We start from the raw sequence: 22,735 nt of genomic DNA on the forward strand, positions 1-22,735 counted from the left end.
CCACAAGCTAAAATGGGCTCTCACTTCATAAAATAATTTTTAAAAATGACTGTAATGTACCTTGAGATCCTCCTCTAATTGAGAGTGGTGCCCTTGTTTTGACTGCCGGCTGCTGCTAGGAGGTGGCAAGGTAGCCAGAAGTAAGAAACATGAGGAGAAAGAAAGACAAATGCAGTAACAAGAAGAGTAAGACAGACAGATAAAAGATAAAGCATGAGAGAGAGAAAAAAAGAAAAGAAGAACACATTAATTCATGGCATATTACTTCATTCATGTAAATTTGACAAATATTACATAAGATTAAATTAAAGAATTTTTTGAATTAATAATCCTATTGAAATTTACAGATGTCAACATTGTATCATAGCTAGGATTGTATTTAAAACTGTACAGCAAGCAAAAAGAAAAAAATTATAAGGATACCAACCAATAGGCAAAGCTCAAACATTTAAAACTTTTATTAAGTAACAAGTATTTATTAACTGGGATAGGCACGAATGTTGAATCCAGTCACCATTTTTTTTTTTTTTTTGCTAAGCAATGTAAAAGACACAGCCTCTTTACACTACCAGTATTATAGTTAATTGACCAACTTCAATTTTCAAGTTGGTAAAAAATGGATCATGTTATTATGAAAAGGTAGATAAATCATTAGGTTTGAACTCTGAACTCCTAAAATCGGCATTATAATTATCATCTTATGAACTACTGATATCCCTAAATAGATAAATCATTTGTCACAGTAATGATACAAATAGATGTAATAAGCAAAGTAGTACATGTTATAGCTTTATTAGGAAAGGATTGCTATAGAAGTATGATGTATCAAACATATACTCAATACTTTAAATATGATTAGAGTCATATAAATCAGTAGGTATAAATACAAATACCAGAATGGGTTTTGTAATGTAACTAAATATCAGCCCTTCCCCAGGCAGAGTTTGGATACAGGGTAACTTCACAGAAATGTACTCACCACATAGGCATATGAATGACCCTAATACACACAGACAGAAAACAGGTTTATAATTCACAACAAAACTTTAATATACTAGTAATATTGCAAAATATATTAGTATTGAGTAATAAATTTTATGAAAAAATTATTTCTACAAGTAATGAAGCTTGAAATCTTCCACGGCATCATCCACATACTGATAGATAGGGACAGGGGTCCCTTCTATAAACAAATCACTGTTCAGATTTCCTTTGTTCTCCCTACACCCACATTTTACTGGCATCTGATGAAGTTTGTTGTAGCCATGATGGTTGGCTTTCCTGTTTGGGAAATTCTTAAAATATGCCCCCTCTTTACATGCTACTGGTGTTTCTATACATGGTCCTTTTTCTTTGCTCTTGCCTGTTTTAGGTTTCTTAGCACCTTTCTTTTTCAGATTTTGCTGAAATTTAATCCCTGCCTTGTATTCAAACCTAGGCTTCTTAACACCAGAGTAGAAATCTTTCAGAAGTGTTGTCATGCATTCACCAATGATATCCTTGTCTCCATGGGCCAACAGATCAGCAACAGACACATCATCAAAATCCACAATCCAGTGAGTAAACTTGATCTTCTCTTCACAATCACACTTCTTCTCTCCTGGTTCTAAATGCTCATGTGGTGGTAGTTCTTCATTAAATTCTTGATCTATCTGAATTCCTGACTCCTTACTAATGTGACTAAGATTTGGAGATAACAGTTTTAATTTCTGCTCTGTATCATCACTTAACTCTGCTGGTTCTGATGGTGGGTCTTTGAATGTAACTTTTAAGTTTTCATCTATCTCTTCTGCCTCTTCTGTCATGCTCTGAGGGCTTCCATCATACACAACTTCCTGGTCAGTTTCCTTCCCTTGTTGAATCCCTTCTCCCTCCTCTGGACTCACAATCTTCATCTCTCCAGATTGTTCTCCACCATCAGGATCACCATCACTGATCACCCCTTCACCACTGGTTACCACTTCATCATTGGTCACCACTAAGCTTGTACTTTTCTGCAATGAATCAGGAGTACTCTTATTCTCACCAACATCTTCTTCAACTTCATCTGGAACTTCCTCACATTGATTCTGCAACACTTTCTGTATTTCTGCTTCTTCTAATGAGGTGCTTTCCACAATCATAGACTGAACAGAGTGAGTTTTGCTGATGCTGGTATTGGGTTCTTCTTCAGGACCCATGGTTTCCTCTTCCTCTGCCACACTAGGCTCCGGACACACTGACTCCTCCTCCACACACGGTTCCATGAAATGAGGGTATCTTATGTGGGAGGATAGAGAGAGAGAGAGAGAGGATAGTGAGAGAGAAAGTAAGAAAAATCACAGGTATTTACAAAGAAAGATCAGAAACAATTAGATCAATGAATGACAAGAAGTACAGGAAAACCATGACTTTGTGATAGAATGAAGATGTTGCACATTGATGAAAGTTTAAATGACATCACAAGTTAAAAAGTAAATAATGTAACAGCAAACAATAGAATAACATAACAAACAGAATTAGCTGCAGATCTGTAGCTCTCCGAAAAAATATATTGATAGACCGGAGAGCTACAGTGCCACCCATTGAAAAAACTGTATATTTATTGCGCACAAAAAAGTGCGCTCGGTTCTCGATTTATTTCTCCATGTTTTTAAAACTGTAATCTCAAAATATTACTAACCGTGTGTTCCTAACATATTCTTTCGCTGTTTCCACAACCAAACATTCCTCATAATTGTTTTTAATAGTCCTCCTGACCCTGATATTGTAATCATCGAACATTTCGCTTATTTATACTGCCATTTTGGTTTCGAAGGTAATTCGGTCCAATATGCTTCGTTCGGATGTCAACTACGAGAGTACTTGATAGAAGATAAAGAAATTTTTTAAAAATCTTTCCTTATTTTCAATTTTGGTAAGAATTTTGAAGAATTAATCAGAACCGAGCGCACTTTTTAGTGCGCAACAAATATACAGTTTTTCAATGGGTGGCACTGTAGCTCTCCGGTCTATCAATATTTTTTTTCGGAGAGCTACAGATCTGCAGCTAAAACAGAATATGATGAACAGGTTCAGATACAGCAATCAATAGAACAACCAGGCTGAGTGGCTGACACTTACCGATGTTGTCGCCGTGAGGACTGGCGGGATTTGGAGAGTTCTCGGAGCTGTTTCAGTTCCTCCTCATCCACATGATACTTAGGCTTGATGTTAATGGAGTTACCAGTCATAAAATACATCCTGTCCACTCTGTGTGAGACTATCTGTAAATCATAAAACTTAAAGTAGTAAAGTAAATGTTTAACAAGGTTAACTTTCATAATATTTACAATCACCAAATATCCAAATCTTAATACATGTATAATGTATGGGAAAATATCAGAATTTCTACCCAGGTACTTTTAAAATTCTAAATGACACCAAGTTTGAATTATAAATATATATTCTTCATAATTATAACAATTGTCTTTTACACAAAATTCTGTCTAAGAATATCTTTAGCAGGTTCACGTTTCAGAATAAACTACACTTTCAAAAATAGTTTAAGGAACATGTTTGCTCATAAAACATTATGGACTTTTATAAACTAAATTATATTTATAAAATTGCATTAAACCAAAATTCCATTTTCTACATCTGATGCATTAATGCAAATGTGTTTCTATATATAGAAAGCTAAGAGAAAAGTACAAGGCTGGACCTCTGAATTCCTTTTAAGAGATCTGGAGTTGGCCAGATCTGTCCATTCTTTCTCCAGCCTCAGTCCCTGACTGCTGGTGTTCCAGCGAGAACTCTGAGAGCTACTGGCTGACTGGAGGTATCTCTTCTCATCAGCCACACTACTCTACAAACAGACAAACCAATCAGAAGGGGCTGGCATTAACAGCTTATAGAAATATCTAGTTATACTATAACCAATTATTTGTGTCATCTTTTATTCAGTTCAAAATCAATCCACAACAATTAATTTTTTTCAGCTGAAGAAAAATACGAGGCAAACATTGATTCATGGCGATTATTCATGAGTTAAAGAAGGTCATGCATGAAACTCACAGATATTTCTCGCACGTGAATAAAAGTTGATTTACAGTAAGTAATAAAACATGGAACATTTTAATATGCCTAAGTATGAAACAAGACATACATTTACTATATTATCCTCCCCTCTTCTAGTCTTCTTACACTCGGATCTTTTCTACATTGGAACCTTGTTAGATTAAGTTCACAATGTGTAACATATACTGTTAGCCTAATAGTAATCTTTGAAGCATATTTAGCTTTGTTTCTCTGTTAAACAGTTGTGGATTGGATATACATGTTCATTTTTTCTGCCTTTGACTTGCCATGATATCCTTGGGAAAAGATCAAGACATATTATGAATTTATTGGATGAACAGACAGCTAAACAGATAGGAAGATAATGCATGCACATACCAAACTTTGTGGGGATATACATGTAATTTATACGTAACATATCAAATAATTTTAAACCAAAGTAATATAGTCAATACACATAACAGTAAAAATTAGACTACAAACAATATGCCCTTTGGAATTCAGCTACCATGTACATGAACATTGTTTAAAATTATAATCAATAGTATTTAGCTCATTCCCATCATTTTAAGTTATTAACACGTATTTGATTTTTCAAAACCACTCGTGTCAAATAAGTACCTTACCTGGCTTTTTAACGATAATTAAAACACCAGAACTCTCTTGAGTTTCGTATCAATGAAGCACTATAGATATTTAATCCTTAACTTTTCTTAAGACATGTAATTAAGTGTAATCCTGGCCCTGTGGTCTCTAAATGGACAGACAGATTGGTGCACTATTTAATCCGCTATTTCCCTAATCAACTGGATTCCAAGGTCCTGAACTGGAGAAAAGCAGCTTAACTTCTAAACTTATATACAGAGTAATGGTTACAGACTACTAATTTTACCCCTATTTCATTGACCACTCAAGTAGTTCCAGTTTAAAAATAGAGGTTTTTTCTTAAAAATTCTTTGGGGTGTTTATGGGGTGGACTGATGTTATTTTTGGGTATAGATGGAAAGGAGAGGGTTTGAAAAAAAATATAAAATTGTTAATATGTGAAATTTTGCACTTAAGCGCGTAGTAGGAAGAGTGTAAAGAGGCCCATATTTACCCTTTCCCCGAAGAGAAAGTGAAAAAAGCAGGGTAGGGGTTATTTGCGATGCCTTAGCAGGAACTGCATGCGATGAATTTTCCTGAGAGTCTGAAAAATTTTTGGACTTGAATTCTTCTAACTCTGTGCCAAGTTTCAGGTAAGTTGAGCTGGTGTAATTTTTAAAATCATTTTTTATATAATAAAGGAATGTATAGCAAAATAATTGGTAGTCTGTGTCCTATGAGGTCAAAGGTCAAATCTCACGTTAATCAATTTATTGGCACTTTTTGGATAATTTGGAACTAATTCTGCAAATTGTTGACAAATTTTATGGAAAAAATTGTATTTTGGAGAAGTTAAATGGATTTAAATAATTGAAAAGGGGGAGGGGGCACCTGCTCAGCTTGTCAAAGGTATGACGTAATGTGTGCAATTGATGTGTGTCAAAAATTTATGCAATATGAATTTCGATTCTATATATAATGTTGTAGGTGACATAAAACCCATTCCTCACCTATCCTGCTATTTTAAATGCCAAATGGAGTTCAAAAACCAAGGTATGTTTTGAACATTTGATTGTTCAGATTACACTGTTGTTAATAGGAAAGAAATGCCTAATTTCTCAAAACTTTGGCTACTTGGTGTCTGTAATTATAGTTGACACAGTTACTTATTAATTTGACACAATTACTTATTAATTATCAATGTGAACTAAAGTTGAAATTCTTAATTTTTTTTTTCAGTGGCTCATTTCTAGCTGACTGATGTGGGATTGCAAGCAGTTATAGCCTGGATGGGTGGTTTCATAAAAAACCAGGCCAGTTGCCAGTCAGAAGTGAACAATTTTGTACCAGTAGCAGAGACAATGATCATTCAGAAAACAAGATACAGCTGTCAACAATATTACAGTCCACAACAGCCAAGTTAAAGGTATACAGTCAACTGACTCTTAAGTTTGTATTATTTTTTTTGTGTTTGATTTCTTTTTTACATTGTTTTCATCTGTCATCATCATCTCTTGCCAATCAATGTGTACTAGCTCTCTGAAACTTTCTCTTTTTCCTTCTTCTTTTGGAAATGAATATCTGCTGTCTGATTGCTGGCACTGATCTGTGATTGTCCAAGACAGGGGAGGTCAGTAAGGTGCTCAACATTTCATATGGGATGTTTGGTCCTACTGACTTCTTCTACTCTTGTGGCATCTTGGACATCATTGTCGGTGGTCGCATATCAGACAAAATCATCATTTTTTGACAAGGACATGTGTTTTCAAGATTTTGGATAAACACTGTGCAGAAATAGTGATACACAAGACAGACAGAATTTATGTACTCCATTTTAATAGAACCTTCTCTACCCCCCCCCCCCCCCCTGTTCTAGCTTCCAAGCATCTCCAGGAGTGATTATAGGTGACACAGGCATGGTATGTATTTTCTATGCTGAACCTTTGAAAGTATATAGACATGCGTTTTAATCATTTTGGTTTTTTTTTTGGTACCTTTATAGTGCAGAGTTGCCTCCCCTTTTTCTACAGCAGCCTGAAGAATGTATGTAGGTAAAATGCATATATAAATCCCTTTTCTTGTAAATTCAGAATTATAAAATCCAAAATTTCACAGAATTTTTGGTATTTATTATCTAATAATGCATATTGTTACAAGAAATACCCATCAAAGAAATCTAAATATGACCAGGGATAATCCAATTAGAGTAGTAAGTACCACTTCCTGACAGAGGCTGAATTGACCAGGTTGGATAATCTGCTTATAACAAAGGTATTAATCTCTTTCCCTTAACTTTTATACTAATTTTTTATAGCCTATAGGTTGTAGAATTTTTTAATATTTGTTTTACTAAAATTAAAATGTGCTGAATATTTTTATTTTTAATATTTCCAAGAATTTTATGCTTTTTGAAGATATTTTTTTGAAAAATTGTTTAAAATATTTACTTATGCAATAGGTTAAGTTTTGTTCTTGAAATTTGTGTAGGACATATTTATCTAGTATACAAAAATATAAGGAAAGAAAATAACTGTCATGCATGTGAGCTGTGAGCATTTCAAATCTGAGAACTGTGTGCCTAATGCTTATTTTACCCTCTGATTTAAGGTGTTCCAGCACATCAATTAAAGGGCCATAACTCTGCTTAGGAATCATCAGTTTCAATGAAACTTCACCGGCCACTTCATAGATACAAAAGACTCCAGCATGTCAAATTTCAGCAAAATCAGACAAGGTTTGTGTCCTTATTAGGTTACAGACTACTAATTTTACCCCTATTTCATTGACCACTCAAGTAGTTCCAGTTTAAAAATAGAGGTTTTTTCTTAAAAATTCTTTGGGGTGTTTATGGGGTGGACTGATGTTATTTTTGGGTATAGATGGAAAGGAGAGGGTTTGAAAAAAAATATAAAATTGTTAATATGTGAAATTTTGCACTTAAGCGCGTAGTAGGAAGAGTGTAAAGAGGCCCATATTTACCCTTTCCCCGAAGAGAAAGTGAAAAAAGCAGGGTAGGGGTTATTTGCGATGCCTTAGCAGGAACTGCATGCGATGAATTTTCCTGAGAGTCTGAAAAATTTTTGGACTTGAATTCTTCTAACTCTGTGCCAAGTTTCAGGTAAGTTGAGCTGGTGTAATTTTTAAAATCATTTTTTATATAATAAAGGAATGTATAGCAAAATAATTGGTAGTCTGTGTCCTAATGCTGTACTGTTAGGGGAGGTAACTTATCCTACATTTACTACTGGAAAACAAAGTTAAACCTGTGATACAGCTATTTGCCTTAGTATGTGCAATGCAGATTAGCTACCAGTAAACAGAAACTTTTTCACTTTCAGCTATATGTCTATGCTTTAGAATGATGCCTCCATTTTTAATTGGTAGTCTGGATCAAGGTGATCCATGTCAATGCACATTTTGAAAATGAGGAAAATAAATCATTTGTGTATTAAAATTTGTTTACGCCAAGGTGTTGTGAAGTCTTTATTACCCAGAGAGCTATTGAAGACAGAAAAACTTTTAAATAAAGATTTTTAAACAATCTGTACAATCCAGGTTTATAGACATGATAAGACATAAAAACTTTGTGGTAGCTATATATTATATTCATTCAAACCTAGTTCAAAATTTTTATAGGGATATGTGCTCCTCAACCAGGAAGGATAATTCTTAAATTTTAAATATTTAATTGAAAAAGTCTCAAAATAAAGTTTGAAATTGAAATTTTATTATTTTTTTTTTATCAGTGTGGTAACTCAAGGTTCTTTAAAGTCTAAGAATGGTCTTTAAAGCTCTTTGAAGTCTAAGAAACTGTGCTGTAAAAAGTTGTCATTTGTACCATGATAGTAATGTATTTAGAGAAATTGAATAAATGTAACTTTCTACAGGTTCTGAAATAATTCCCATGATAAGGGTTGTAATTGCTCAAAGTACAGATGTTGGCTAGGTGTTGACAGCTAGGTTTCAAAACTGAATAAATCTATTAGCTTTAACAAGAGGCCCATGGGCCTTATAGGTCACCTAAGTATCATGCAACAACTTTCCAACAAATTAAATTTGATTCATGTTTTAAAGACGTACAACACACTGGGGGAGATAACTCTTGCGATTTCAATTGAACGTTTGACGTGACGTCAAATTTAACGTCAAAAATAAAGCGTCAAAATGACGATTTAAACGATCCCGATATATTTCAATCATTAAAGAAAAATGGGATATGGGGCTTGGCTGTGATTATGCGTACCATACTCAATCAATAAGTATTTTTTTAATTAACCCGATTAAACTCCGTAAAAAGCAAGTAATAGACATAAAATACCATCCCTTAATGTTTATTTCATTTCATTCCATATACAATAAATTGTAAACTTGATCAAAGCGCAGCATTTTTTTTATTCTGAAAATTTTATTTTACATTGCCGAAATTCTCAATATGTACAATTGGCTATATAACATTCCGATTAAATAATGGTCTTCATTACAATTTGTGCATTTACGATATAGATATTGTTTTTCTTGTTTAATTAAATAAAACAACAATAAACAAACAAAAAACTTTTGACAATGTAAAATCGATGTTGTTCTCAGACCCTTACTCTGATCAAAGAGGAACAACTCTGAAAATGTAGGAGATGTTTATTTTCCTCCCTTTATTCACGGTTTTCCACAGAAATACATTTACAGCAAAAATAAATCCGAGATTTGAATACTATAGACCTCATATACACAATGTAAGTATAGAATTGAAAAGAATTGTTCACTAGTACTGAAATTATCTGCATTTATGAACATAAATCGTTTGACTTTCGGTCACTGCCAACAATGCAATGTCGGTTCGCATTTCCTCGAATCAAAACAAAACGTAGCCTATATTAATAAGATTTTTAAAAATATCAATGTGCGATTTGATATAAATTGAAATAGATGAAGAGTTTAATGTTTGATATTTTGAAGTTAATGTGGACGAATACGGAATTTTCATTTTAACTTTAGAAGCAACGACATTGAAAGAATGCGTACAATATCATGAGGGGTGTATATCTATGCAAATGTCGATGTATCCCCACGGCCACATACTGTCTCGTTTGAAATTATAATGAGATGAAAGAAACTATAATTATTCCATTTATGTCACAGGAGAATTGAACATACACCATTTTTTTTTTATAAATAAAATTAAAAATCAACATATTCAAGTTCAACATAACTTGAATTCGTATCTAGGTTTCATGTGATATGGAATGCATAACACGTACATATATGGACTTAAAACTAAAATCATTCAGTAATTTTTTTCCTGATACATATACAGTAGTCAATATTTATTCTGCATTCATGAATTTAAAAACTAGTGCATACCTCCGGGATTCAAATGACGAAATACTAGTACATTTGCACTGTAAACGGCGTTTCCTCAAACGCTAACATTGGTCTGCGACGCAAAAAAAAAGGGGTGGGGTGGTAGGGGTATTCAAAAATTGCCTTAAAATCCACATTTAAATACGCTTTACATGTGAGGACTTTTAAATTTGTAAGTTAATATATTTTTGAAGCAAAAGCAATATTCCAATTTGGTTTTTTTTAATGTGAATTTGTAGATTCATGGCAAAGTGATCGACTCCCGTCTGAGAGACGCGCGGGAACGTGATTTATTGAGAAAGGGGGAGGGGGTAATTTTCCGCTATTAAATCAAAACTGGTCGTACAAAAATTATATAAAAAATTATGAAGATTATTTTTACTACCAGCTACCTAAAGAAAGTTTTTTACCAAAATTAAACGACAGGTTTTTTCACAAGAAAATTTTGAATTTGAAAAATACACAATTTTCAAGGCTTAGATAATTCATAGTTTTTCAGTTTAAGGTCTTTAAAAATTGTTTTGATGATATGTATATCAAAAAGATGACTATGTTTTTGTGTTAAATGGTTAAAGGAATAAGTCAATGGAATTTGACATTTATATCTAACCTGGCTTTTTTGAAAATCAAGGTTTAAGTAGTTCATTGATTAAAAATTTTCTCTCCTTGTAAACAACTAAAGGGGGGTAACTTTTGGAAGTTCCTGTCCAAAAACCACTCGAACGATTTTGTCCAAAATGTGCATACATACAGTAGATATAGTCATGTACTAAATAAACAAAAATAACGAAAATTAAACGACAGGAATTTTTTGGGGTAGGTGTGTTGTACATCCTTAAACCAGAGGCCAGGAATTCTGACACAATTTTGAAAGAGGCACCATTTAAGTTTTATTTCATAATGTTGTTGATTAATACCAAAGTTTCAGATTATGTACCCTCCCCCCTCCACCAAGCACCTCTGTCCCAGGGGCCAGTAAAATAACCATTTTTGAAAGAAGCAGCTTTCTTCGTCATAATATACTAAGATCATTGGCATAAAACCCAAGAAAAAAGGAAAACATTTTCAAAGAATTCATGTATTTTCACTAAATAAACATTAGAGCCACACCCTAACACAAGAAGCCCTGACCCAGGGGCTCTGAAATTCACAAATCTCAAAGAGGCATCCTTCCTTCTCATAACTATGTACATAGTTCATTGGTTAAATACCCAGGTGTAGAAAAAAAAGATTTCTAGAGAATTTATGCATTTTCACTATATAATCAATAAAGCCCCACCCTAACACCAGAACCCCTAACCCAGGGGTCATGGAATTCACAAATTTGGAAGAGGCAGCCTTATTCAACATAACTACGTACTTGGTTAGTTTATTTAATACTCAGGAGCAAAGAAGAAGATTTTCAAAGAAATAAATCATTTTTACTATATAATCTATATAGCCCCACCCTAGCACTAGAGCCCCTGACCCTGGGGCCATTAGATTCACAATTTTAGAAGAGGCAGTCTTATTCAACATAGCTATGCACTTTGTTAGTTTATTTAATGCCCACAAACAGAAAAGAAGATTTTCAAAGAATTTTTGCATTTTCACTATATAATCTATATAGCCCTGCCCTAGCACTAAAACCCATTGCCCTGGGGCCATGAATTTCACAATTTTGGTAGAGGACTCAATGCTGATTACAATCATACTAACAGTTTGACTGCTTGAAGTCCAGGAGTAAAGAAGAAGATTTTTAAAGATTGCACTAATTTTAGTGGTTTTTGCCCCACCCCCCAGGCCTCAGGGGGGCAGGGACCATGAAATTCACAATTTTTGTTCCCCTTAACCTATAGATGCTATATGCCAAATTTGGTTGAATTTGGTTCAGTGGTTTTAGAGAAGAAGCTGAAAATGTTCAAATGTTAACGCACGACGCACACCGCACGACAGACGACGGACGACGACGGACAAAAACAGATAGCAATAGGTCACCTGAATTTACTCAGGTGACCTAAAAATTGATTGATTGTTTGTTGTTTAACATCCCTCTAAAGAATTTTTCACTCAAATGGAGACACCACCACTTGTTGGTGGGGAGCTGCAAAATTTGACCTAAGCTTGGCACTCAAGGCCATTGAGCATGCAGTTAAAGGGATCTTTTTCCTGCCAGCACCTACTGCATGAGACCTTGGTTTATATGGTATTATCTGAGGGACTGGTCTCTGTGTCCCACGGTGGATTTCGAACCTGCTACATAATGATCAACTTCTTACTTCGCGACTCTAGAGCAGATGCTCTTACCATTACACGACAAGGGCAACAATATATTATAGCCAAAAAGAATGTACTGAAGAAAAAAAATCATACTAATGCCTAACCGTTAGTGATCAATGTACATATTAATGCAGAAAACAGATTCAAATAAAATCAACAAAAATTTAAAAGAATTAAAATTTCGTAAACAATATTCCCCCTTTATGATAAAATATATATACCTGGTTTACCAGTCATTACATGTAAAAGGAAAGGTTGCATGGCAAAAAAAGTTAATATAATTAAATCACAGCATATTAATTTTTAGCTTTTCCTTATTTATATTTGAACTCGAACAAGCTGTATAATTATAAAGTTTACCTGATAGAGAGGAGGGTATGTACACTTATAGCCAACTGGCTCTGTTTGTATATAAAATAATCCCCCTCTGTCAAACACTTTCCTCCAACTGTTAGTCAGAATACAGACTCTAAAGCCTTGTGGGGTGTTTAAAGCCCTCAGACATCAAGAAATAAGTGTGTTTAAACAAACTGACAAATAGTGTATTATCTGAGGCAGTTATCAGTAAGTTGATAGAAGGAAAACACTTTTACCAAAGAAAGTGACAATTTAGAGTGAGTTTTTTTTCTTCTTCTTTTTTTCTCAAGAGCCTCTTTTAAATCACTCATAAGAAAATGTCTTGGACATGATATTAAATTTCTACAGATAGATTTTTTCAATAGATTAATTTATATTCATGCTTAGAGCAGTATAAAAGACCTTGTTCTCTATTCTTCTCCATGACTAGTAATATCAATTAAAGGCCTCAATCTTGGGAGGGAGAGATGGAAAATAGGTAATGCCTCCTGCATATAATCCCACGCACTTTCTGAATAAAGAATTGTTGTTTAAATCAAATTTAAGACATTTCAATAAATAAAAAAAATATTATAGATATAGGCTTTATATAGAATCCATACAAACTAATATCTTGATAATTTCATAAATGCACAATATCATTCATTGTGAACCTTAATGGTTGGCAAGCTATCACAAGGGGGTTAAGGATAAATAACACAAACAAAAATTTGATGCACAGATAGATTTCTGTTTTTTGACTGACTTTGCATGAATAAAAAAAGTAATAAATCCTTAAAATATAAAGAAATTACATGTATAAGTTTTCTTTCCTTCTCAGATATGTGACTTAGTTTTGTTTTCTACATATTAATTCTATACAATGTCAAACTTTTGCATATATCATTATCATAGTGACAAAATCAGCCACATTCTGCCACTTTACCTGGCTAATATAATTCAGGTAACCTATTTAAATATAAATCTATGAAAATTATTACTGATTTACGAAAAAAGTTTGTGTTATTTGTCCTTAAATGGAGAACAAAATCTTGATGGCAAAAAGAGGTTCTTGAAATAGAATTACTAACACTTTTGCAAAATTTTATGTCTATGTGTATTCTTTTAATGTCTTTTTGTTAAATGAGTACTTCTGGCACAGAAAATATGTTAAATATACAATTTGAACGAATAAAATGTGACAGACATGGTAGTGACATATTGGCAAGACTCAAATACAGCATCAATTACTGAGAACCTTTATCAGCTTGCTTAAATAAAACTTTTACTTATCTGTTGATCGAATTACTAGGGAAAAAAACTATTTACTTTTATCTTTATGTTACAGGAGTTCTGTAATAAAAACTGCACAGTAAAAAACACATTAGATAAAATTCTATTGTAAGTGTTGTGAACCTCTACACAAGCTGCACTGAACTAAGAATCCATTTCATACAATCATAAGAACTTTATAGTAATCCATATTGACATCTAATATCTATCATGCTTTTAACCCCCCCCCCCCCCCCCCCCCCCCCCCCCTCCTCTTTTCCCAATCATCTATGAAAAGTGAATAAAAGTCAAAAAGCAACAATGATATCTATACCTGGCTTAATTGTTCTTATCGACTACCAAAAAACTTTGCCGGTTTACTTGTCTCTTACAAGCACAAAGGGAATATTATCAAATGCATATTCTTAATTGAACTTCTAACTCATATGCAGGGTTCGACACTAACGGTAGACCGGCGGCCCGAGTCCACCAAAAAATTGGAAGGTCCACCAAACGTTCTGGGCTAGGTGGACCGTCGGTCCACTTAAAATTTGAACACCATATTCAAAAAACAGTGAAAATTTCAGGGGTTTTTTCCCTTTAAATCGAAATCTGTAACTCAAAATTATTAATTCCTCCATATCTGTATTCTACAAGAAATAAATATACATGTAAATAATGTTTCAGGTAATCAGAGTGACCTAGCAACTCGATATATTTTACATGTAAAATTGATAACTCCAATATTAACAATGGAACATTCAACACAGACTTTGAACATGAATAAGAAGCATGAAAAATCCATGCCAAATTAGCCAGTCTCTCCTCTGTTTACGTAATGCACAGAAAGGTGTGAAAATTACACTGGGTAACAGGAAATCGCTTCACGCTTCACGCCTCAACGCACACTGTTCGAGATAATTAGAATTGATTGACAGCTGCATTTAAGCATTGGTTTTTTTTAATGAATTATTATCTGCAATTTCATTTTTTTCTTGATATACATTATATCACTACTTATTTGAATAAACAATAAATTTAGAAAATATTTAATACACATACATGTACCTATGTCAGTTTTGCAGTTTAGTAAAAAATATCTAGCCATAGATACATGAAAAATTGAATTGTTTAATCTGTGAACAAATTAATTAATAATTGGAATTTTAAATTTAAGCTACCTTAGAAGCGAAATAAATGTAGGTTTTCACCATTGTAACTTAATGATAATTATTAAAATATTTTTTGGTTTGTAGATTAATACATTTTTTTTTAAGTTTTACAATATTTCAGAAAAAAGTCTGACTAGTCCCTGATTGATTTTTCTTTTGTTGACTGGTTAGATTTATGCTTTATTAGACTGACTGGAATCGTTATATATATTTAGTTAGTTTTAATTAATGCCTTGTGTAATGATTCATTAGTTCAAACATTTTTAAAATTGAGAAGGTCCACCAATAATTTTTGACAAGTGGACCTGTGGTCCACCAAGGTAAAAATGTTAGTGTCGAACCCTGATATGGCTAAAATAAAAATGAGTTATTTGAGAGGAAAGCCATCAAAAGAAATATTGATGTATTCTAGTCCATATTTAGTTTTAAATACATTGAAAATCATCATAAAAGTTTTATTATTATATATATATAACTACAGGTACAAAGAAGCTGACAGTTATTCATTTACCTGGAGACGAACCAGATTTCTACTTCACAGACAATTGCCTATTTTTTATTCCATTCTTAAGTTACCATAGGAAAAAGGCTGAACCTGCTCATAAGAATCTACATCAGGTACTTACTAGGTATCCACCAGTAGAAGCACTTTTTGCCTTGGCCATTGGTCGCCCCCCTCTACTGTAGTTGGCACTCCTTTTTGAGCTGTATGGAGAAACTGATTGGGTAGTCCTACAAACGAATAAATCAGTGCTAATATCACATCCAAACATATCTCGGATATTTAACCTCTTTTAATGCCATGATCAAACACAGCACACGACTCTTCAAACAAGCCGTTTACAACAACAAATACTTCGTTTTTTGACCGTGAATGTACAGAAACTCAAGTCACATTATAAATCAGAAGTACTAGTAATTCAAGCTTTATTAATTCAAAATCACCTGTAATTGAAAACAATCAAATTTAACAATTATTGTAAAAATCAATCTTGAAAAAAAATCCAACAAAAACATTAATGGTACAAATAGTAAATGAATACTAGAAATATACAATTTTTTGCACTTACATGCCTAACCGTACCGGTACATCCATAGTTGTAATAAGCCAATCTATAACTACTTGTCTCCAGCTCCTAAATACTGGGATCTAATAGGTTTGTTTTAACCTGGCATACACATTATATGCCTATATTGATATATTTCATTATTAGAGAGAAATATCAATATCTCCATGAATGTTTTCCTCCGACATTCAATTCCTACAGTTCATAATGCAACAAGGGTATTATGCTATTGTGAAATTAAATACACAAGCTTATACACAACAGAACTTATTTAAATTGTCTGTCTATTTAACTGTACTTCTGGCAGGTAATGTACACAGCCGGGGACGTCTGTCAGGCATTCATGCTGGGATGGCTGATCCCCACACGTGTTCAAGTTTTAAAAGTATTGAATGCCTTCCAAGTCTGGGCTGATACAATCAGCTCCTACCTTCGGACTGCTTATTGATGTTTACCAACAAATAGATCTACGGAATTCAAAACAACCAAATTATTGTACTGGTTTAAACTTTGCATACTTTTAAAGGGTATAAAAATATCTACATTTTAAATGAATGCTTTCTTGGTCTAGATTGAGAAACAATGTAATACACCAGATTTTGGGCAAACCTTAATTATTTCCTTTCCTCAGTAATTAATGACATCAATTGATTAATTTGTACATTAACATGGATTGTTTATAAAAAAATGTCTTCACCTTGAAAGCTTAACTACAAATACAGTCCAACCTCCTCATCAAAAACTTGATGGGACCAAGAAATTCAAAATATTTTTATTGACTATCGCTAACATGCTGCCTTCTGACAGTGACAATTTTTCAAAAGTCAGCAAATATCCTAGCAACACATATATCATATCTATATACTAGACTAGAAATATGTCCATAGGACATGAATAACACCACCCCCCACCCCCCCCCCCCCCCCCCCCCACCACCACCCCCGTACATTAGTAAACTTTTAAAATACATTATGAAAATCTGTATAAGCATATGAAGTTTGATGAGAATATTTCGCATAATTTGCAAAACTGATACTGAATCTAAACTAGAAATATATCCATAGGACATGAAGCTCCCGCCGAGGGTATATCAGAAATGCAACATGAAAATTTGAATTTGTATATGAAATTTCAGAATATCTTGAAAAGTGATGCAGTAGAATTGCTTACATCAGTATGTATCAGCATATGAAGTTTTAAGTAACACTAATTGAAGAAAAGTGAGGTCAAGGTCAAAGGAAGGGCCAATGTCAAAAAAAATTGATGCAGTTGAAAAGCTCTCATCAGTATGTATCAGCATATGAATTTGAAAAACAATATTATGAATGGTTTCTTTAAAACTGACTTAATCACAATTTGATAAAAGTGAGGTCAAGGTAAAATGAAAGTTCAAGGTCTAAATGTTGATGCAAATGAATAGGTCTCATCAGTATGTATCAGCATATAAAGTTTGACACTAATTTAGGAAGCGTGAGGTCAAAAGAAAGGTCAAGGTCAAAAATGTTGATGCAATTGAATAGCTCTCGTTGGTATATACACTGTATCAACATATGAAGTTTGATAAAAATATCTTCAATGGTATCTTTAAAACTGAGTTAAACATTCATTTAAGAAAAGTGACGTCAAGGTCAAAGTAAAGGTCAAGGTCAAAAGTGTTGATGCAGTTGAATAGCTCTCATCAGTGTGTATCAGCATATGGTGTTTGATAAAAATATCTTGGATGAATTCTTTAAAACATGGCTAAACACTTATTTAAGAAAAGTGAGGGTCAAAGGAAAAGTCAACGTAAAAAGTGTTGATGAAGTTCAATAGCTTCCATCAGTGTGTCTCAGCGTATGAAGTTTGTTAAAAATATATTGGATGGTATCATTAAAACTGAGCTAAACAACCATTTAAGAAAAGTGAGGTCAAGGGAAAGGTCAAGGTCAAAAATGTTGATGCAGTTGAGTAACTTTCATCAGTGTGTTTTAGCATATGAAGTTTAATAAAAATATCTTGAATGGTATCTTTGAAACTGAGCTAAACAACCATTTAAGAAAAGTGAGGTCAAGGTCAAGGGAAAGGTCTAAGTAAAAAAAGTTGAGGCAGTTGAATAGCTATTATCAGCATGAATCAGCATATGAAGTTTGATAACACTATCTTGAATGGTATCTTAAAAACTGAGCTAAACACTCAATTAAGAAAAGTGAGGTCAAGGTCATAGGAAAGGTCAAGGTAAAAAAAAATGTTGATGCAGTTGCATAGCTTTCATCAATATCTATCAGCTTATGAAGTTTGATGAAAATATCTTGGATAGTTTCTTAGAAACTGAGCTTTGAATAGAGATCAACGCAAAGTGTGACTGAAGGACAGACGGAAAGTCAAGACGGACATGACAAACACTATATGCCACGGCCATATTCATGTTGGGGCATAAAAAAAAAGTTGATCCTTACGTCAGGGGTTTGAATCCCACTGTGGGACATGGAGAACGGTCGTTTGGATGAGACGTAGAACCCGAGGTCCCTTGTTGCAGTAGGTGTTGGCCATGCATATTTTGGATAAAGCCTGTTCAGCTATTTCTTAATTGAAATTGTAATATCAATTCATAAGCTTTGGATAAATTAAACATGAACAGATCAAGAGGATGGGTGGGTGGGGTCCAGACCCCACTCCCTCTTAAAATTTGCAGATTTACTGAAGTGACCTTGGACCTCCCTTGAACTTTAGATTGGTATGAAAAGTCATAGATATGAAGCTAAAGAAGTCAAACCCCTCCTCCCTCTTATTGACTATCTAGAACAAATTGTAATACAGCACCTACCTGTATGTTGGTGGTTCATATGAATTTTCATTATAATAATCTGGTTTCTCTAGATGGGACAGCTGAAAAAAAAAATTAGTATTGACTTAATGAATATTTCAAACCTACCTTACTGTTACACTGTTAAGATGTTCAACAACAAAGTGTTTAAAAACTAAATTTGCTTTTTTGCAAATCAATAGCTACTGTCATTTAATTCTGAATCAGATTATTATATATATACATGTAAACGTAACATACTGGTATTATGAATAAACTACTTGTTGTTTCTTTTGGTAACTGTTTTAATTTTTCAGTCAGATAATGCATGCACACTAGTGTATTTTCAATAAATTTTGCCTTTTAATTTTGTGAGGACTCAACAAATCCATTTGATCTAGTATCACAGAAAGCAGGCTTCAAACTTTGAAATCTTGCTTTACACCATTAACACAATTTTCAAGAGTGTACTCATGAACACTCTTTCACCTTCACCGCAGCATTAAACCAAGCTACCCGCTGTCAATACCAATGTTATACATGAATCAATTAAGTTATTCTACCAAGCTAAATGTTAAATACCAGGAATGTTTGATTCTATTTGTTAAGTTCAAGTAGTAAGAAGCACTGAAGGGTCCTTCTTATTCCCTTACCACTATGTTGCACTTACTTGCTGACCAGTACTTTTTTATTAGTATGCTACATTAAGAATAGTAGACTGACTGCATAAAACTGTTCATTATGTACATATTGTACTCTCTATGTAGTAAGTGTTATAATCAGTATTTAGAATTAACAAATTACAAAAAAAAATTTGAACATACTTTTTAGATCAGTTACGTGTTATTTTTCAAATTATTTTTGGTAGAAAATAAAAAAAACATTCAGGCAGACACAGCTCTTGTCACTCACACATCCAAATGACGGTCACTGGCCACCCTTCACATGGAAGACCTAGCTGATAGGAAATCTAGCTAGGCTGTCCAAATAATGATCTGCTTCAGAAATAGATTTTTGTTCCTAGGATGTTCTTTTATGCTTGGATAAGAATCTTAAAATTTTAAGTTATATAATTTTAGTACCAAATTATCATCTGGAAACAATACTGCATAAAATATAAATTTTAACTCCTTTAGTTCATTAAAACTCTCTGTTTGGGAAACCACATGTTCTTCAAATACATTCAAGGGTTGAGTGCTGTTAACTTTTTTTTAATACTAGTGCATGACTGATACCTTACCAATGATATCATAAAGCATATTGCAAGACATAAACAAGTCTTTATCTATATTCATCACTATGCATATACATGTATTGGGAAATATTATTTCTTCTTCAGTTTACGTATATTAATTTATAATCTATATTACTGGTAAAAGATACATATCATTCTATGAAAGCAAGAAAGATGTACCATCACATATATACCATATAGCTAGAAACTAAAGCTCAAGGATTGGTTCTTACCAAGTAGAGTTGTTCACTGAGAATAAGGTCAGATGGAGAATATGGATATTTCCATCCAACAACCTGCAGAACACCCCTTTAATAAGTATTTTACATCCCAAATTTGAAATGGATTGATCATTATGTATTTCTTTTTCAAAAGCTTAACACATAAAAACAAAGAATTAGGCTATATATTTTTACCCCTGAATTTAACAGATGTTAAAAATTTATGCTTAAAAGTTCTTACCCCTTCAGAATAAGGACGTGACATACGCATCGGTTGGCCACTGTAGACATGATTTGTAACGCGGGTTGGAACACCTCGTGGACCGAGGATGAACATTTTTTGCTTCATGCTGCTAAGCGGAGTAGTAATGGGCATCCCATTCTTGTCAACGAGTCGTAGAGAATCCAAGCCAGGATGAATTACTTTGCGAAATATTCTGTTCGTGGCCTGGAAATCTGCATTATCAAAATAGTTGTATAGACATGCTATTTATTATCACAATAACCTCATAATACTTTGAAAATTACTTCTTTTTAAAATCTGTTCTGAATGCTAAATATATATATAAACCACTAGATACATTAATGATTAAAACAAAGCAAAACATTTCTAAATCTTAAAAAAAAATATGTCAAATAATATTAGATATTTGAATGGAAACAAGATTAATTTGAACTATCAAAAGATAGCTTTTCTAACTGAAAATCCATAAGAAATTCAATCCCATATCAGATATAAATCTATTCCAGTTGTGGACCATTCCAGAGAGTAGTACTATTTACTGTAAAGTTGTTTCAGTGGAGAGAAATTTTTAAGAATTTTTATGTACAAATAATCAACATTATTTAAGCAACATACACATTGGCTATTATACACTTATCCACTGGGTGTGAGTGGGATAGCTCTTTTATCAAACCCGCGACAGAGAACTATTCCCCGAGGGCTTGCCCGAGGGGAATATTTCCTGTCAAGGGTTTGATAAAAGAGCTATCCCACTTACAACCAGTGGATAAGCGTTTTATTATACTGATGTATAATATAATTTCTGAGGTTTGGATTTTTTGGAGTAAGATAATACTGTTAGAGTAATCTAAATTCTGATGACGTCACAATGCTACTGCAGTCATTATGACATCATCAGTTTGAAGATTTATCGCTAGAAATCAAAAATTGACGGCAAAAATTGCATGAAAATTTTCCGAGGGTGGATAGCAAAAACTATACCCCGGGGTATAGCTTTGCTATGCGTGAACTATAAAGGATAGTTATTTTACCTTCTGAACTTTATACAGGAAACATTTTAACAGAAGTATAATAACAAAAACTATACCCCGGGGTATAGCTTTGCTATGCGTGGACTATCAAAGATAGCTATTTTACCTTCTTAACTTTATATAGGAAACGTTTTAGCAGAAGTATAATAATACCTGTAGATATATTTGAAGCAGAATGGCAATCATGAGAAAGGCTATATAATTTGTAAAAATGGTAGTACATGTATACACAAGTATATATGGACAATATCGTCGATAAAATGATTTTATAATAATTATCCTCTCCATGCCCCATAGGATGCATGAGACCGTTTCAATAAAATGAGGTAACTAATAATTGTTCCTGCAATTTTATGCAATTTCAAACAATGTGTGGGTTAGATTAGCATGTAAAGTTATGAGTCAATTTCTATTATCTTGTAGTGTACACAAAACAAGATTTAAGTTTAATCTTTCAGACAACAGTGTCATTTAAAATCAATTTTTTGTACTAGACATTTAACAAAAGTTGAAAGCCTTAATCAATACCCCTAAATCAAGCTTCTGGAACGGTTAACGAAATGTTCACCATAGTCCTACATTTTATAGATTTCAAGCTTATAAAATGTTTAACAAAACAAAGAGAAACAAACTTGTGGCATTTTTTCACTTTTGACACTTCAAATCGACAATATTTATTGAACAGGTTGGCATGCGACAATAAATCACTTAGACTGTATTATCAAACCCATTTAAAACACGACATATTTTTTATTTAAAGATACAGATCGTCTGCTATCTGCAATTTAATCGTTTGTAACTCACCACTACTTCTCTGCGAATCCATCATTTTCCAATCAATTATTGTACAGAAAACGACATTTTTGGCGAACAGCCACTCGCTAACACAATTACAACAGGGTCATGTAATGTCAAGCATAGCTTTCACTTCTCAGCTATGTACAACACTTGTGATTTTTAGCGACTCGCGCCATTTGTATACCTGTGACGTCACGGTTACTATGAAGAGGCCAGGGAGCGTTCAGTTTTCCGATTGTATCCGGAAAGTGAAAGTAAACCCAGGGAGGGATTATTGTTGTAGTACAACAAAAGAAAATGTTAAAAACAAACAAGAGAAGGTTAGCAATTAACTTTCC

The 22,735-nt window shown here is 33.4% G+C and overlaps 1 protein-coding gene across 3 annotated transcripts; it reads right to left on the bottom strand.

The window, feature by feature from the left end:
* Window positions 1–258: 258 nt before the first annotated feature.
* Window positions 259–22,607, bottom strand: LOC134280867 (uncharacterized). Of its 3 annotated transcripts, XM_062763322.1 has the most exons (8): window positions 22,404–22,607; window positions 20,566–20,780; window positions 20,337–20,399; window positions 18,891–18,952; window positions 15,647–15,752; window positions 3,683–3,826; window positions 3,103–3,245; window positions 259–2,259 (listed from the first exon to the last, which is right to left on the bottom strand). In XM_062763322.1, the coding sequence occupies exons 1-8, from the start codon at window positions 22,426–22,428 to the stop codon at window positions 1,113–1,115; spliced, it is 1,905 nt and encodes a 634-aa protein (XP_062619306.1). In that variant the 5' UTR covers window positions 22,429–22,607; the 3' UTR covers window positions 259–1,112. The 3 variants fall into 3 exon arrangements, with proteins under 3 accessions (XP_062619306.1, XP_062619318.1, XP_062619311.1); XM_062763327.1 differs by lacking the exon at window positions 20,337–20,399 and having other exon boundaries at window positions 313–2,259; window positions 22,404–22,606; XM_062763334.1 differs by lacking the exons at window positions 18,891–18,952; window positions 20,337–20,399; window positions 20,566–20,780; window positions 22,404–22,607 and adding an exon at window positions 16,091–16,590.
* Between the last annotated feature and the right edge of the window lie 128 nt (window positions 22,608–22,735).

Source organism: Saccostrea cucullata, unplaced genomic scaffold (assembly GCF_032062105.1).
Source record: "Saccostrea cucullata isolate Sc308-1 unplaced genomic scaffold, CSIRO_AGI_Scuc_v1 ctg105, whole genome shotgun sequence".
In the NCBI taxonomy this organism is placed as follows: Eukaryota; Metazoa; Mollusca; class Bivalvia; order Ostreida; family Ostreidae; genus Saccostrea; species Saccostrea cuccullata.

Bases quoted from the DNA above. Each gene is read 5' to 3' on its own strand.
- LOC134280867 (XM_062763322.1), bottom strand. From the start codon at position 22,428: ATGATGGATTCGCAGAGAAGTAGTG. The intron at 20,400-20,565 runs GTAAGAACTTTT...GGTGTTCTGCAG, and splicing joins CACGTCCTTATTCTGAAGGG to GTTGTTGGATGGAAATATCC. The intron at 3,827-15,646 runs GTAAGTACCTGA...GTCTGTTTGTAG, and splicing joins CTTCTACTGGTGGATACCTA to AGTAGTGTGGCTGATGAGAA.